This window comes from Petromyzon marinus, chromosome 36 (assembly GCF_048934315.1).
Source record: "Petromyzon marinus isolate PM22_M1 ecotype Great Lakes invasive population chromosome 36, UKy_Petmar_22M1.pri1.0, whole genome shotgun sequence".
Taxonomy (NCBI): domain Eukaryota; kingdom Metazoa; phylum Chordata; class Hyperoartia; order Petromyzontiformes; family Petromyzontidae; genus Petromyzon; species Petromyzon marinus.
Window position 1 is genome coordinate 7,585,592 of NC_133702.1, and position 17,742 is coordinate 7,603,333.

Here is a 17,742-nt window from a genome sequence, read left to right on the forward strand (position 1 = left end):
CGGACGTACAGAGACGACTGCCGCTCGCTCTCGCCGTTTCGCCGATCGAGCGACCGGGTCGCGCTCGCAGCGCTGAACGCGAAGGAGGAGCCGTTTCGCTTGCGCTGTTCGCTTCTCTTCAAGAGGGGGAGTCCTCCGCCGAGGAACCGTAGGAGAGGGGGGGGGGTGCGGGAAGCAGCTCACGGTCGGGGAGAGGAGGGGGGGCGCACGGGGGTGGGGGTGATGCCTGCACTGGGGCATTCGGCGTCCTCCTACGCACTATTGTAGCATCATCTTGAGCTCGGATCTCTGTCGCTAGCGACGCCGTAGTGGTGGTGGTGGGGGGCGATCGGGTCGATAGCCGGAGCCAATGTCATCATCTGGAGCCGCCGGCACTTCGAGGATGGCAGCAGGGAGGAACACGAGCTAGCCGGAGATCCGAGCGCACGCGCAGCGCTCCCTCTCCTGCTGCTGCTGCTGCTGCTACGAGTGAGTGCGTTGCGCGCCTCTCGCTCCCTGCCCCACTACAAGCGCCCGCCTCTAACCACCCCCCCCCCCCCCCGGTGCTCGCTCTCACAGCGGCTTCCAGCGGGCGCTCCATCCTGTCCCTCAGCCTTCTACCGAGGGGCAGCAGCGCCGCTCGACACCGCGCGCACCCAACGCTCACTCCACTTCTTGGGCAGCGCCGGATTAGTGTGTGGGGGGGGGGGGGTTTATGTTATTCTTCACCTTGGTATATCGCGGTGACCGTTGTCATTAGCAGTAGTTTACTTGGAGATTGTGGAAGCAGAAGGCAATAGCGTTGACGCGCAACGCAGAAGAGAGAGAGAGGAGAGATGGAGGCGAGGAAGCCACCGGCGCAAGCGGCGAACTGTCTGCAGGAGCTCACGAAGCTGATCGGGGCGCAGCAGGAAGTCATCGAGCGGCAGCAGAGGCGCTTGGAGGCTCTTGAGAGGCTGGTGGCGCAGCTGGGGCGAGAGAACGCGGCGCTCAGAGCCGGTCCCGAGCAGCAGCAGCAGCCCCCTGCTGAGCCGTGCCTCTTACGCTCCGTGGCCACTCTACCCGCGATGAAGGCTGATTCGTGAGTCGCACCTCACCACCACCACCATGCACCCCCACCCCCTATAGCCTTCAACAGACTGTTGGGGCAAGTGCTGTTAGCGAGTAGCACCTTTGACGGCCAGCACGGCACACGAGGGGCTGAGTGGCCGGCAACAACGCTCGGCCGATTCTGCCTCCCCAGGTACTCATTCGAGGCTGAGTCGACCTAGGGGAGGCACAGGACCGTTTCAGATAATCGTCACTGGTGTTGGCCGCCAGCGGGAATCGAACTCGGGTCGCCCGGGTTCGTAGCGTAGCGAATGCTATCCCGCTACACGACCACTCCCCGACCAGACACACTCTCACACACACACACGCGCGCGCAGAGACATGCGATCCAGCAACGCTCCAATGGTCAAAGCGTGCTCTTATTCCTTGTCGTTCATTACGATTGCGGTTGTATGTAAGGCAATGAGGTTGTCGTGGTGGTGGGGGTGGCAGTGGCTTGAGTGCCGGCATAGTAGTTCTTGTTTACCTGTCTAGATGCTGACGCTGCGTGCTGAGAAAGTGGCCGTAACTGTTTTATTGGGGTGTGTGTGTGTGCGCGCGTTAAAAGTGAAGCGTGCCGAGATCTACGAGAATGTGTGGTGGGTTGATTTTGATCTTCTCCCCTTCTGCTATCCGCGAAACTTAAGTTCCACGAAAAAAAAAACAACTGATAATGCGCACTTGCTTGCACGTTGTAGAGAGGTGCCATCGGAATATATTTGACGGCACAATGCGAGGGCCCTGCAGACGTTTTTACTGGTCACCACAAGCCATAACTATGGAGCTGCGCCATTAATTTGATGGACGAGACAAAAAAAACGCACACGCAGTGTGGCGCATCAATAAACAGTGCGATACTGGGGCTCCAGGATTATTTTTAAGTGTCTGGCACACTACATCATTAGTACAACACACAGCAGCGGCCACGAGACCCCAGCCGTCAATGCATTTCATACGGCGCGTCACCTGCAGATTAATTTGCATATCGCTCAAAGGTAAATAGAAGTAAATTATACGTGGGGTGTTTGTTTTTTATTTAAATGAAATGTATATTTGTTTTACTAGTGAGATATCCGGGGTTTGTTTGGTTGTCTTGTTAACGAGTTCAAACAGAATCTGAACTGGATTTTCTTGCTTGCACAAATACTGCCGGATACATTTTCTTCGGGAAAGCCAAAAGGCTGATGAGCTAAAGCATGACGGACGGAACACAGGAGTTGTGCTATCGCTACACGCTGCTTTTAACCAGTAGTAACTCTATATTAACATCGCATAATTAATGTTTATTTTGTTTACCAAATTGTTATTGTGGGTCTCAGCTATGAACTTGCAGAAGGTGGACTGTGCGATGCTGTTGTGTCAAATCAAAACACGTTTTTGGCTGTACCCTCTCGACCTATATTTTACTCTAAGATGGAGAGCAGACGACATGGTGTGCTCTTGTCTTGATATGCCCAAATCAGTTAACTTAGTAACATCACATCCAAGCAAGTTGAGTGTGTCTAATTATTGCCATGCACTCTCGTAAAAGTCAAATAAACTTCGCAATACTCAAACGTCGTTCATATGAAGCATACTATACTCACATATTCAAGTTGAAAGTTTACGAGAATGGTAATACAGTCTAACAACGTTTAAAATAAGGATTACTAAATAGACGCAATGGCTGGGACGGTGAGATAACCACCTCGTGTCCAGGTGGTACGGAAATTGTTACAAGAAAAATAATATGAATATCGACGGGATCGTAGGAGATCAAAACCGGGGTGGAAGGCCTCCATCCATGCAGTGGATTGACCAAGGGCTGCCGCTACTGATAATAACGCACGCATTTTGTTTGCAGCGCTCAGAAATCCAGACTTCGACCCTCGGGGGTCATCCCCAGCCAAGGTGGATGCGACATTTATTTGGCGCATGAGCTCCTCTCCTCGGGCTGAGCTCTACAAATTAACACCTTTTGTTTTAATATGAGCGACATACTGCGAGATGCAGGCGCTGGCGCACTAATACGAGCAACGTGAATGCGGGGGGTTAAACTCGCAATAGATGGACGCGACACTCGGGGGACATTCCCTGTCCGCAAAGAAACGCAACATCCCGTGCGGACGAACGACGCCGGACGAGGCAATGAGCCGTCGTTGATCTTGGGGGAGGAACGTAGCGCCGCGATTTGCGTTGCACAAGGATCACGATAGAGAGAGAGAGAGAGAAACAATATTTTACCTGCGTCCTTTTTACTGCCGAGCGATGGGGTGGGTGGGACATCGCTTTGCGGTTGATCGATCGATCCATAATCTGTTGGCATTGCTTAAATGCGCTGTATCGATCGGAGAAATTGATATTTATCACTGCGCCAGGCTCAACTGTTTGTTTAGTCGCTTTCATTGTCGCGCCTCTTCCCCGTGCGCGCCGCAGCAGCGAGTTACGCCGCACGGATCCAAGCGCTGCCGGGCCCCACGGCATTTTTAATATCGTATGAGCGGCACACGCCTCCTTCAAGTTGCTGCTCATAATCTAAATTGTCTTATGGTTGTTGTTGTTGTTGTTGGCTTGCACCACGTTGATTTTTGCACACGGCGTTTTATTACAGGATGCTTCTGTTACGCGTTGTCGCTTTAAGATGTTCTCTGTGTTCAAATTTTGTTTGTTGCGGTTGCACCCGACTTAAGAGCCGCATGGCTCACAGGGCTATACCTCATAAATGAAACTTGAAACTTGCTCGCTGGCATTCCGAGCGAGCGAGCGAGATGCCCTCCGCGTTAAGGGATGCGCCCAAACGCGGCGCGTGCCACGCATGAATTTAAGACGATAAGAACGATGCACAATGCACAGCGTGGATCCTCTGTAACACGTGCTCGTCTCCAGAGGACACGTTTGGTCCCAACCTTTTGATGCACGCGGCCTACTTGTCTCTAACTATAGGTGCCTAATCGCAACACATTTTAGAAAATAAAAAAATCCCCGAAATTGTATAATTAATCCGTCTTACAAGTGTTGTGATCCCTTCTATACAGAGAGAGTGAATGTTTTAACGCTTTCAACTTTGGTTGGAAAGCTTAAATAGCACCGATTAAGAATACGTAATACACACCTACACAAACGCGCATATATATTTCTTATAATGAGCACATTTTCTCGGAAAAATACATACCGTCTGCAGAATAATAATAATAATATCTGTACATTTGCCAAATGTGGGGTTTCTTAAGCAGGCACAGCCACTTCTAAATGTACCGATGAGCCACGTGAATCATTTAGTGTGTGCATGTAGCGGAGAGGCAGTGGAGTGGCGTAACTCCACCACGAACACGACTGACTACCGAAGTTCGACGCCCAAGATCAGTGGCGAGTATCTGAACTGGTACTGGGCCTCTCCATGTATGTCAACTTAGCCTGAAATGAGTACCTGTTGCTGTATGTAAGTATCATCACTTGTAAGACAAAAGGCAGCTGGGGCGCGTTGTTAGTCACGTCACCCCTTCATGTGCGGTGTTGGCTTTCACAGGTGCTCGCTAACAGCACTTGGCCCCAAACAGTCTGTTAAATCACTCGGGGTTCCTTGTCTTGATGGCTGTGCAGAATAAGAGTGTTTCCTGGTTTTAGTTTTGTTATAGCACACATTTCAGAGCCTCAAAATGTACCTTCATTCTCAAAAAAATGTGTTCGGTAGATGAAGAGATAATGTGATTAAATGAACTAGTTTGCAGGTGCTAGGTGGCTTATTACATCGCAGGATTGTGAGAGAAAGCAACGGCTTGGGGCGGCCTTGATTTAGCAGTTTATTAACCACAGATGATGAGATGAGGGACAAGAAAAACAACCATCCAGGAAATTCTCGAAATTTTGAGGCTATCTGAATTGCTTAAAGGCAGTCTCTGAAATGATCAGGCAGTCCCAATGAATTTTCACGGAGTCTACCTGAATGTTGAGTTTGTCTCTAAATTGCCTGAAGCATTTCAGGCGATTTTCTGGAAATATTTTTCATAGCAATGTATAATTGTCATGAATTGCAAATGATTGTGCATTGTTATATAAAAGAACAGACAAGATGGACTACAATTCCCTGAGCGTGTTCTGTGCTAGATGTAATGTTGTTATTGTTATTATTCTATTGGGATGAAACACCCAAAAAAATCGCATTTGTGCATAATGAAATAGAGTAGTGATGTAGAGATCCAGAAGTCTCCACCAGTGAAAGTGCCAGCCGTTGCAAATGAATTCATTTAGAAGTTTGTGCCCTGTCCACTTCACACGTGCCTTTAGCCCCCGTTGTGAACTGTGTTTTTGCGTTCACTGCGTCATCGAATTTCCAGACGCGAAACTTGTATTTTTGGTGAGGTCCGCGGGAAAGGATCGCCGGGATGACATTGAGAAACGTGGCGAAGCGTCCTCATTACCTTAGTCGCTAGTCCTATTTAATGCCGCAAATCAGACAACTCCTGCATAATGAGCGGATTAGTTTTCTATTTCTCTCCGTGCACATCCTCCCTTCGGGGAGCTTAACCACCCCGTTTGTGGAGATTAACACGTGGGAAAGCCAGTTTCCTGCTGTTTACCAAGGAACCACGTGGGGAAACCTTTTTTTTTTGCAGATTCAGTTCCTGTAGGGATATGTTTTTCTCTCCTTGAGGAAGTCACTTGGGGAGGGGAGGTTGGGGTGGTGGCGGTGGAGGGGGAGAAAAATAAGAGACCGCAGCGATGTTTGCGGCTTGTTGCTATGTGAGAGGAAGGATCACAATTGCCCTTGCTTGAGGGCATCTTGGAAGCAGGGTCATAATCTCCTTTCTGTACCTCGCGCCAGGGTCAAGGCATGACGTTTCTCGAACCCTTTAATGAAATTTGCTTAACCGGCAGCGGGAAACGATAACGGTCGGTACATTCCCTCACGGTGCATTTATAACAGTGCGCATAATTGATGTCTACGTTTTGACTAGATAGTAAGACGTTGCCAAGAGCCACTTTTCAATGATTGAGCGCAAATGTATTGAATCACAATGTGTTTGTTGACTGTAATTGAATTTTCATGATGAATGGTGTGGTTTTTTAAAAGTATTACAATGCACAAAGACAAATGGAAATATACGCTTTCAAGAAATTGATTTCTCTTTCGTTTATTGAAATTTTTTTATGAAACAAGGTTGGTTGTAAAAAAAATAAATCCCCCCATCTAAAACGGGATTAACCCAATGTCCTCTCACGTGAATTCCCGCCGAAGCATATGAAATTTGCTGAAAATATGACTTCATGAAAATCGTGTGAGAATACGCTTGGATGTTTGAAAAAAACACGCGTTTTATAAACTGATGGTGGTTACAATTGTTTGTGAATAAGAGTGAAATTAACTTCCTGTTAAGTTGTTTATTTGGCGCACAAATTTGCCGACAATGTTCCTGGTTCTTGTATTGAAGTAAAAACAGCTGTTTTGAAAAGTTAAGTCAACAAGCACTGATTTTAATGTGTAGCAATGACTGTTTATCTGAATGTTGTAAGAAAAAATAGAGATTTTCAGCCGTTCTCAGTCCACCAATGGATGAAGGCTTCCCCATTCCATGACAGTCATGGGGGTTTTCGACCATACTTCACCATGCTGGTTGATGAATGGGGGAGAGGGGCAGGTCCGGTTGTCATATCACTTTAGCACTGATTTGAGCCATGGCAGGGAATTGAACTTGGATGGCAGGGTTCACAGTGCATTATCCTAACCACACAAGCACCTCCCCCCACCTTACTTATGGGCAACAAATGTAGACTGTATCTTTATTGATGGTAACTTAACCGCCCTCTTAACCTGTTGTGGACTTACCAAATCCGGTGGACTGTAATGTAGCCAAGAGACGGGACCGCAAATGGATTGAATCTGCCTGAGCAGAGCTCTGGGTGTTATCCGCTTATATGTGTGTAGGTTTTTCCAGGTGATTTGGGCTGTCTGGCAAATGCTCGTTAATGGAATAAGGCAAACATCCCAGTGCAGGACCTTCCTAAAAAAAAGAGGCTTAAGCCACAGTGGGGCTTTTCTCGATGAACAAGGAAGGGCATTAACCATTTCGCCAGATATGAGATTCTAAATGCTGATGAGACCCAATAGGTTAAATGTCTTCCCCTTTTGTTTTCCTTCCGGCCAAACTCTTTAAGATTTGTGTTTGCAATCATGCGTTTGCACTACGTTCATACATTTTTTATCGCATATATATGACATTGTAGTTGATGGTGTAATGTGAACCGTTTTCTTCTCCCGATGTAATTTTCTGCCGAAAGAAGAGAAACGAAGAAAAAGAGCAGGAGACGGACGAGATAGCCGCCCGCTGTTGTCACGTGACGAGCACGGGCGTCGCGTGCAGACACTGCATGCACGCGCGGCCGGACCGATTCCCAAATGCGTTTCGCGTTTACTCCGCGAGCAAGCGAGAAGCGGGAGAATTTGCTCGTTCGGTACAGCACATGCTGGCGTAACTTTACAAGTTGATGTCCATTACCGTTCAACTTCCGATGGGGGTATTTATAATCGCACACTGGGAATGACGTCTGCTATGAAACGCTACAACTATAACCGTGTGGTTATTAGCACGGTTGGCTCCGTACGGTGCAGTGTGAAAGAAGTTTAACGTACATACAGAGCAAAAGAAACCGACTCGGCTCAACGGATTTAACTCGCAACCACTGTCACCGCAGCTATAGGGATAAGCGTGTAGCTTTGTTCCTTAAGCTTCAAGGACTGTGGCAGAATTTTTCAGCAAATAAAAGTACTGTATAAATACACCTTTAGAAAAAATGAATAGCATAATATTGCTGGTAATTCCATTTCATTTAATGTTCGTAGCTGTTCGAATTTTTTTTATAATTTCTGGTAGATATTAAATTTTAATTAGACCCATGGGGTGGAGGCAAAATGGGCAGGGTTAATTTGTCAAGTTGGAGTGGCTTGGATTATAGTCAGTTCGCTGCATAAGATTAAATGAATTTAATTGAGATTAGGGGATAAAATCCGACTGTTATGTCACTGTACGGCTGTAGGAGCATTTAAAAGGCGATTTAGGATGGTTTCCGTCCTAGTGTCTGGATTATATTTGAGTTTTGCCGAATTGGATTTGATTTTTAAAAAAATCCCAATAACCCACTGCTACCTTAAGATGGCGGAGGGCTGTGGACACTTTGTATATGTAATCGTTCAGCATTACAATTTAATTACCACATACAGTATGTTAATGCCCTTTGGAAATGTGTTTTCCTGGCTTTAACTGTAGACATTTTCTCAAATCTAACGATTAGCTCCTCTGGTTATTCTTTTTATTTTTACCATTCATAACCTATTGACCCGAGTTCGTTTCCCAGCCTTGGCTCACGTCATTATTCCATGATATCAAACTGGCCCTGGGCGCCCCCCCTTCATCAGTCCAAAATGAGGATCATGATAAAGTATGGTCAAGCATCCTCCCTCCCTGAAACTGTAAGCATGTTGAACTTCTTTCACATCTCACGCGACCAATCGTGCTAATCGGAGGTGCAGTAAACCGACACTAGTCAACTCACACGAGAAGCTGTTACAGTCTTTCTTTGGGAAAACAAATATAATTATTAACCTCTGCCACGGGAATATGGAATTTCTACCATGGGCTCAGGGCTGTCAACAGAAGATGAGCATGACTCCATGCTAATTTGAGTGAGAAACCAATATATTTTGTTTATACCCTCCATTATAATTCAACGTAGCTATTTCACCAGGCTGCTATGCAAACATCTGCATTCTTTTTTTGCAGTGGTGTGAATACCATCATCGGGGAGATGGGTGGGTGACTAATGAGGCTGATTCACTGTCAGGACACGAGACACTAATTCCATACGCTTGGGTTCATATCCAGGCAGTCGCAAGTTATTGAGTGTTGCAAGTTGAATGCCTCGGCCGTAATCACCACCGGGAGTAAACAATTTCCAAATTAAACAAGGTGTTTTAACTTAATGCAATAATGTTCCATGTCTGAGGATTATTGTTTGACGGCAGACACAAAGGTGCGTTATATACCGAGTGTAGATAGAAGCGACTTCAGAAGTGTTCCGTGATGTCATACGCTGAAGCTATTCTCTGGGCAAGGTGATGCACCGCTAGCTGTTAGAGTAATGGTTAGATAGTGCTTCATCTCGTCACATGGTGCTGGTGTCGCTATCTGAATACAACTGTGGGAAAAAATGCTCACGAATAAATACTTCAACCGAGAAGATGGATACAAATTGAGTAATCATTGGAAGGATGTTATTAACCAGGTAAAACTCTAACTGCTTTGTATTGAATTTTGATTTAAAGCTTTCGTGACTGCAGGGATTCATATTCTTGGTTCTTTCTGCCGGGTATTACTACGCCACGCAGCGCTCGCCCTCCCCCACACCCCCACCCCTCCCTCCCCCCCTTGCTCCTCCCACTTTCTTACCTATATAACCTCTTACCACGGCAACTCTCTCTCCCACTTCAGCAAACATTTTCTTGCTGTGGTTTCCCCACCTGATGATGATTGCTTGTGTTGCAATCGAAACGTCGTGATTTATTTTATTTTATACCTACGTGATTTTACCGAAATAACCAAAGAGTATTCATTTGGCAGCTTGTTTGTGATGGAAGGCATTCATTAACGGACGATGCAGACAAATTACAGATTCTTATATTAGAAAATTACTTTTGTTGTTCAAAGATTCTCAAAGTTCTACTGTTGACTCTGCATAGCTGGGCTTTAGAGCTGATAATAAATTATGGGCAGAAGGCCTTATTTTCCCAAACACTTATATTTCACAACTTAACCACTGCGATTTCGACAGCAACACACACAATGCAAACATTTGTGCGAGATAAATGCATGGACAATTTTTGTTAAAAATCTATATCTATTATTTGTATTTCTTAACATGTAATCTAAAACCATGCTCAGGCAGAATAATGTATGACACAATGTTTTATTTTTTACGTTGTTTCCAGTTTGTACAGATCTAAGCAAAATCATATTTTTGTTGAGCTTGCACAGTTACATTTGAATATTTTATCGTTGTTATGCTGAGGTTTTTTAAAAAAAAAAAAAATTGGTCATTCTGGCGTAACTGTGGTTGTTTAGTAAAAAGTACGCGGTTAACCACATTCATAACGTAAGCGTTACATCAATAGGGATGCTGCCAAGCTGGAATAGGTTGGAACGTGAGACGTCCAATCCAGCGATCACCTGTTCGATTTCTTCAATTCTTGAATCAGGAGATCCTGTGTGGTGGGGTAAAGTGTGAGTACTTCCACCTAGCCAGTGTGGAAGATGGGGCTCCGCTGTGGCGAGATGTTAACTACCTTGCCTGATATGCAGGAGGTCGTGGGTTCAATCTCAACCCTGGCGCATGTTCTCCCCGTGGTCACGTGGATTTCGGTTTTCCTCCGGTTTTTCCCCTCCACGTTTAGAAACATGCGTTTAGAGTATTCGGCTGCTATCAATTTCTGCATGATGAGCCACTTAGTTGACCTATCATTTGTGGCCAGGTCGCATCTGAAAAAGAGTTAATATATTCGGTCAAACTACATCATCTGAAATAATTATCTGAAGCTCTCTCTCATCGGAGACCATTCTGCCAGCAGTGACGTGAGCAAGTAATTGCGATGCTGCATTTTAAAATGTGGTGCAAATCCAGAGACAAACGGATACCTACTGTGTCCAAACCCGGCCACAATCTAAAAACCTGGGCACATTTTAAAGCTGGCCATGGATTTTTCTTCAGGTATGATGGTTCTAAAACCATTGGGAAATTAACCCAGAAAGACCTCAGTTTAGGCGAGCTATACCACACGAAAAAAAATCACCGCTGCTGTTCATAAATCTTCCAGTCATGTGTGACCAGTGGAATTAATGTTCTCTGCACCGACTCATTGTACTGCGTGTGGTCAGTCAGTTTGGAACACCTGGGGTAAACTAGAAGAATATTTCAATTCCCTCTGACTGGTTGTTCCCCACCACCACCACCATCTACCAACGATGTAAAAACTTGAAATGTAATTGCTATGCCAAGGCCATATAAACAGTATACAAGTTAAACAATTTTTTGAGTAATAAATTGGTCTGAGAGTAATTTCATCGCTCACATTTCAAAACCGTTTTGACTAATCTCCATGAATATATCGTAATGTTGTATTTATTTTAAATGTTGGAATAGGAATACTCAACTATTGTATAGACCAGTGATTCTTCATCATGACTCCAGTCTTGCATTAATTTGGCTCTCCATCGTAAAAAAATATATGTAATGTTAATAAATATACAGGTTTGATGAAACAAAGTAGTTGTATTATTTGATTTAGAGCTTTCGTGACTGCAGGAAATTTTATTGTTTTAAATTTTATTGTTTCTCTTCTACGTGACTATACCGAAAGAACCAAGAATATAAAAAAGTAGTTGTACTTGCAGTACGTCCTCGTTCTTGATTTGTGTTTCGATTATTTACCATTAAAAAAAAAATCTGGCCACGTCTCGCACCCCCAGAAAGGGCATTTCGCACCCCCCAGTGGGTGCGTGCACCCCAGGTTAGGAGCCACTGGTTTAGACCGTCTCATCACTAATCAGAAGTGTGATCTGTGTCAAACCAATTACGGAAAGCAAGAAAAGCCTACTTTTTCAAGACAGCAATCACAGTCCAAACTGTGGCTGTTTTCGTGCGCAACTCGGGCATAATGGTTTGCCATCTTGCAGGAAATGTGCCTTTCTCTGCGAACATCTGGCAGGGTTACGTTTATATTGGATGCCTGACAAGGACACGTGCGACAATAAGTGGGACCGCTGAGATATGTCTTGAACTCCCCCCCCCTACCCCACTCCACCCCCTATCCACACCCCCTGTAACATCGGCAAAAATATTCTCAACAGGTCACAGATGGCACGACTAAGAAAAGAAAAAAGATAAATTACAAAATAGATAATGACGTTAAAAAAAACCGAGCGTCTTTGTGCAATTAAGCCGAAAAGTATTCCATTTCGTTTATCATACCAGATGCCTGTTGTAATCTCGCTGGGAAATAAAACAACAAAAAAAGAGACCTGCAGGGACTCCGCCTGGGTGTTTTGTACATTCATCATTGATTACCAGGACCATGTTAAAGAGACATCCAGCACACCCATGTACCGTATAGTATAAGACGGGGGGGTGGGTGTACGTGTCACGGCGTCTCCTGCTGCTGCTGTGCATGCTTGCCTAAGTCACGACGTGCGCAGTTCGCCTCTGGATGGGCAATTGGGCTCCCAACATGCAAGAGGCTGTCCGAACAGTGTTTCTTACTGTGACATTCCATAAACTTACACGATAATGGTTGTTGTTTTGGGTGGCACCTCCCCCCGCACCACCTCACCCCCCCCCCCCCCCCATTTTACCAACCCGAATTTAGCAGCATAGTGAAGTATGGTCAAAATAACTCCATGACCGACATTTGCAAGGTCATATAAATAGCTGTCATCCATGGGTGGATATAGCGCAGGAAGAGGTTTATTTATTTATTTTGTGCCTATTATTAATGATCATCATGACCATCAACGGTCATGGTCAATCCACTGCTGGATTAAGGTTTTTCTATTTCCATCATAATTTCCATCACTCACGACCTTGTGATGCGCTGATTCACCTTGCTCATCGTTTATTCATAACCAGAAGAGAGTCCACCGAGAATAGCATTCTCTCTTTCACGGTTGATCTGGGTAAAACAAATACAAACATAATAATGATGTATATATTTTCTAAAATTGTAAAAAAATATATAATGTAAAACTTTACAAGAATAAACATTATCGCAAAACAGCATGCAAAGATTAACGTTGAATAAAGATTGAGCAAAAAATAAATAAAGTTGAACATGAATTTAACACGTAGTAGGCTTTGGCGACCAATATTATGATTCACAATAGATTTTTTTTTGGTCGGATTGTGTTAGCAAAATGTGTGTCGTATACCCTCATCCACCCAACACAGCCAATTCATGAAGTTACATGTTGTGAGATTTGTTCTCCAGCACACCTGTGGTGCTGCTGAGGCAGTCATACATGGACACGTTTGTTCACGTGACTTTATTAATCGGCTGTGTCGGGTGGAGGGGGGCTGTACGACACATCATTTTACTCACGCGTTCCAACGCAAACATCTATTACGAATCACAAGTTGAACGTATCAATCAATTGTTCCACTGAGCCTATTGTTTTTACACAGAGTTCTGTTATGAAGCTCTGCGTGTATATATGCAGTGGAGTGTCTGTAAAATGTTGCTCTCAACGTGTGCTCTATATATAAACACATCCTAGCGATATCAATCGCCACATGGGATGTTTAGAAATACAATGTGCACACCAAAGTGAGAACATTTTGCTACTGGTCTAGTTAACATTCAAATAGTACACTGTGCCTGGTGTCTTATTTTGCGTATGAACTTCCAAAATAAAAGTATGGCTTTTAAAAATCAAATACAAAGTCAGACTCCACTCATGAATATTAAATATTTGCGAGGCATTGTAATGGATGTGGTGGTACCAACGCTGAACAGATTCTGTATTCAATTACGACAGCTGAAATCATGATGGGTAAATGTTCAATGCACACAATTATTAACATGGACATAGCCAACCATATTTTTATATATGAATAAATACAATTATTTTCCAGCAGAGCATGCTGTGTACACTTTGACATTTTTCAGATTTAACATCACATTCCCACAGCAATCCTTTCAAAACACTTGATGAAAAAAAGCACAAAAGTGTCCCCTAATACACAGGGCTTGTATTGACAAGAAATTGACTTATTTCAGTTTATCCGGCCCAAAAGGCATTGTCGATTTTTGGCAGTTCCTTTCAGTCCCATGTAAACACTGAACGCGAAAGACGAATTGCAGGGCAGCGTGCTTGCACTCGTCTGCAATGTGTTGCAGTTGCCATGTCAAAGCTAACAGAACGCCGGTTGTTATTACCTTCTGCAATCTGTACCATAACCGCATGGCGATCCACCTTCTGTAGAGGACGGGTTTGTGTAAGTGTTAGTTATGGGGGACGCAGTGGGAGGGCGGCAAGGAGAGTGGGGGAGAAGCAATGGAGTTTGACGCGGCCGCTCTTCGTAGATCACAGCACAATAACACAACGCAGCAGTGGGGCAGGCAAGCTGAGCGACCAGTGGCACCCGTTACTACCTCCCACCATGCAATTCTCCACTGGTGGGCCCATCCATCTTTTGTGCCTTGTCTTCCCAATGCCCTCTCTTCTTTTTCCCTCTGTGGCCCTTCGGGACCCTCACCCGCCCACTCTATCTTACCCCCCCCACCCCCAACTATCTCATTAGCCGCAGCACTGCATGCCATTACCCCGTCTTCAAGACAGTGGCGGTACACGTGCTGTATACAAAGTAATCGTGGCGAAGGCAACTTGTGATTAATTGCAGACATGTTAGTGAAGGTGAAGCGAACGGTGAACAAGCAAGCACCATCCAATATGGTGTGTGAATTTGCACGCGCATGGATCTACTCAGCTAGCGAGTGCAATCCACTGGATGCATATATTGCTCAGCTGCTATGGATGCAGTCTTGCTAAATTGTAAAGCCTACTTTTTTGCAATGGGTGGCAACTGAAACGAACTCATATGGGTATTCTCTAAATTGGTTACTGAACCAGGATAAGATATACATTCATGGCTTGAATTATCACTGCTTTATTCATGAAATGACAATCATTTTGCTGTTAATGTCAGGATGCAAATGATCTTGCATCACCATAACTGTGATGTACAATGAAGCAAGGTTATTTAAATCTATAGATATTTGCACATGTCCTCAAGCAATCCAGTTAAACATTCGTGAAATAGCGAGTAGAAGGAATTGTGGTATAGGTACAACAATGGCAGGGGTCTTGTGATGGACTGCGGATGTATGATGCAGAGAGTTTATTGCTGGCCATGGCTGTGATGAACTATGTGTGTAGGTAAAGATGCTGAAAGATCATTATCCAGGTTTTCTATCCACATCCTACGGTGCCCTTGCGAGTGCCTACGTTATTGGCATTTTCCATTCCCATGAAAAGCAATGCAGCGGGAAGAAATTGAATTTTTAAAAAGTACGGTGGTAGGAAAAATGGCAAATGTAAAGCATTACAATGTCAAGGATAATATGCTAATGCTTTTTTTTTCCTGAAGAAAGCTCCCCTCTCCTCCTAATCCTTGCTGGCAGTCATCAGAATTAAATAAATGTATTGCATTTACTCTCCTTTCTTGCTCAATGTATCAGGCAGCGTGGCAGTTCAGTGCTCAGCTAATTGAGTGCTCACCTAATGTATGATCGCGCCGAACGAGCCCCCCTTTGTCACGTGTGTGTGCGCGTTCTCTCTTTCTCTCTTGCAGAGCTGTGTATGTTTATGTCTGGAATGGATGTGTGTGTGTGTGCCGCGTGCTTGATAATAATGGTCTTCAAGTGTTATACGTGCACCTTGGGCAACAACATCTCTCAACGGTCAACAATTTCGCGTCTCTTTTACATTAAAAAGCCAGTTCCTTCTCGATCGGACAACTACGATCGGCTGGACTGATGGCACGGACGATATGAAATGTGGATGCGTTTGCTCCATGACCTTCTGCCTCATCTTAGTTTTGTATCTTCCTGGTATTATTAATTTGCGATTAAATGTTTCACTCTGGAAATACGTAACTCCGTGTCTGGATAATTTTTTTTTATCTTGCTGCTAATATTTACATTGCAAGTAAAAACAACATTTTAAACAAACATCCCATCAATTTTCATTCCGCAAACGGATGAAGGCCTCGCCACACCATGTTAAAGCCGTGACGTTGTTTGACCATACTTCACCACGCCGGTCAGTGCGTGTTAGAGGGGGTGGGGGGCAAGACCAGTTCTGATACCAAATTCAGTTCCCGGCCACGATGTGAGACGTGGCCGGGAACTGAATTTGGCTCGCCGGGTTCATGTTTATGCTTGCCAACCACTTTGCCACCGTTCCTTCCCGATCATTCTAATTTATTGCAGTTGCGTATCTGGCTTTTGTATTTGCTCGTATAGCTGAGCTCCCACTTAGAACAAAAAAATAGACTTGTAGCCTCAATGGTAACTCGCACCTGGTGATAAATACGTATTTTACTTAGCACAAAAGTACCCAATAATCATAACAAACAATTATTTAATTTGTATCTTAACGCAGCAGTCAATGCCACTTTGTTCGGGTAAATCAGTTACAAATGTGAACTATTAAATGCTCCAGCTATGAAATTAATATTAACAACAACAACTTCATTTCCCGTAACACTGTGTGTTCGATATGCAGGTAGAACGGCGGAAATTGAAATGCAAGGCAATCCCAAAGCAACTTTACAATGCACACCGATAAATGCTGTGCATTTCACAGGAATTCGCAACGGCCTTCGAGCGTGCCAACGTGTGAACTGCATTTGATGTACAGTATATCTCCAGAGTTGTTTATCATTCCGGTTTTATCGGCATGCCACCCGTGTTGCATATAAGCCGTTCACATTGTTCCTACATCACTCTGCAGAGGGAACGGCATTGTGTGGTGAATTGAAAGTACCTCGGACATTATTTTGTCACGATTATGATTGTATACCTGCAGGTAGCGAAACATTGGTCACCGCCAAATTCTGCTGATGTCGTGGAACGTAAGAAAAATACGATTGTATAAGAATAATGTGTGTGTGCATATATAGTGAATACACATATCCTCTCACATACATCTATTTCATAAGCACTGTAAACATATGAATTCAGAATGCGCAGCAATGTTTATAAAATGTCTAAATCATCCACTCATTGCCCAGCTGAAGGGCATGGCGATTCATGGCAAAATTATTCCTCTATTATGAAGCGAAGAGAATTATAGTGCCATCTAATTTATTTGGGTTGTGATTGTATGTTGGCAGTAACCAAACATTGGTTTGATGCAACATTGTTTTCCGCCTTTAGTGAACCTTCTGGTAAATAAACAAAGGTGCAAGGATGATTGAACACAAACGCGTGCCTAGCGCGTGCAATAGCGGTGGTTGTGGACTTCACAACGAACCTGGTGCCATGAGTCCGATTCCCAGTCACGCATTAATTCAGTAGCAATTGATATGTGAACCTGTCCTGAGTTTCGTATAGAAAATAAAATACAACACCGCAGTCACTCCCCTGCTGGATTAAGGCTTCCCTAGAACGTGCTGGTCACGTTTTTTTTTAACCATACTTCACCACACTGGTCATTCCGGGTTGGTTAAGGCAGACACAGGACCACTTTTATATTATTCCCCACTGCTGTTAGCTGTGGTTGGGAATCAAGCTAAGGTCATTGGGTTCAAAGCCCTGTGATACCAGTTATGGTATCACTGCACTGCCCTAAAGCCTGATTTGTTAATCAAGCAAAGGCAATTGGGGTGCATAGCGCGGTGTGCCGCTCACCACTGCATCGCCGCAAACCCCCGTTGTAGATAAATACGCCGTAAAATGAGTGCCCCGGTGTAATTTATTGTCATTAGTGGGGATGCAAAGGTGGCGCCTTGCGTGTTGCATGCAGAGCTGAAGAGAAAGTGAAATGCCTATACAATTCCCATACGTTAAGAGGTGTCCGGGGTTTGCCCTGAAATCAATGTAGGACTAATGCAGTGCTTTTTCATTAGTATGTACGGTAGTGATAAAGAGTG

General features: G+C 44.5%; 1 protein-coding gene across 3 annotated transcripts in view; it reads left to right on the plus strand.

Annotated features, from left to right (window-relative positions):
* The first annotated feature begins 235 nt into the window (after positions 1–235).
* LOC116949342 (IQ motif and SEC7 domain-containing protein 1-like) overlaps positions 236–17,742 on the plus strand; it is a 267,850-nt gene continuing 250,343 nt past the window's right edge. For 2 of the 3 annotated variants that reach the window (XM_032966536.2, XM_032966537.2), the window contains exon 1: positions 236–1,060. In XM_032966536.2, the coding sequence (XP_032822427.2) occupies positions 816–1,060 (245 nt within the window). In that variant the 5' untranslated portion in view covers positions 236–815. The remainder of the gene's footprint in view (positions 1,061–17,742) is intronic. The other variant, XM_032966541.2, reaches the window with a different exon arrangement.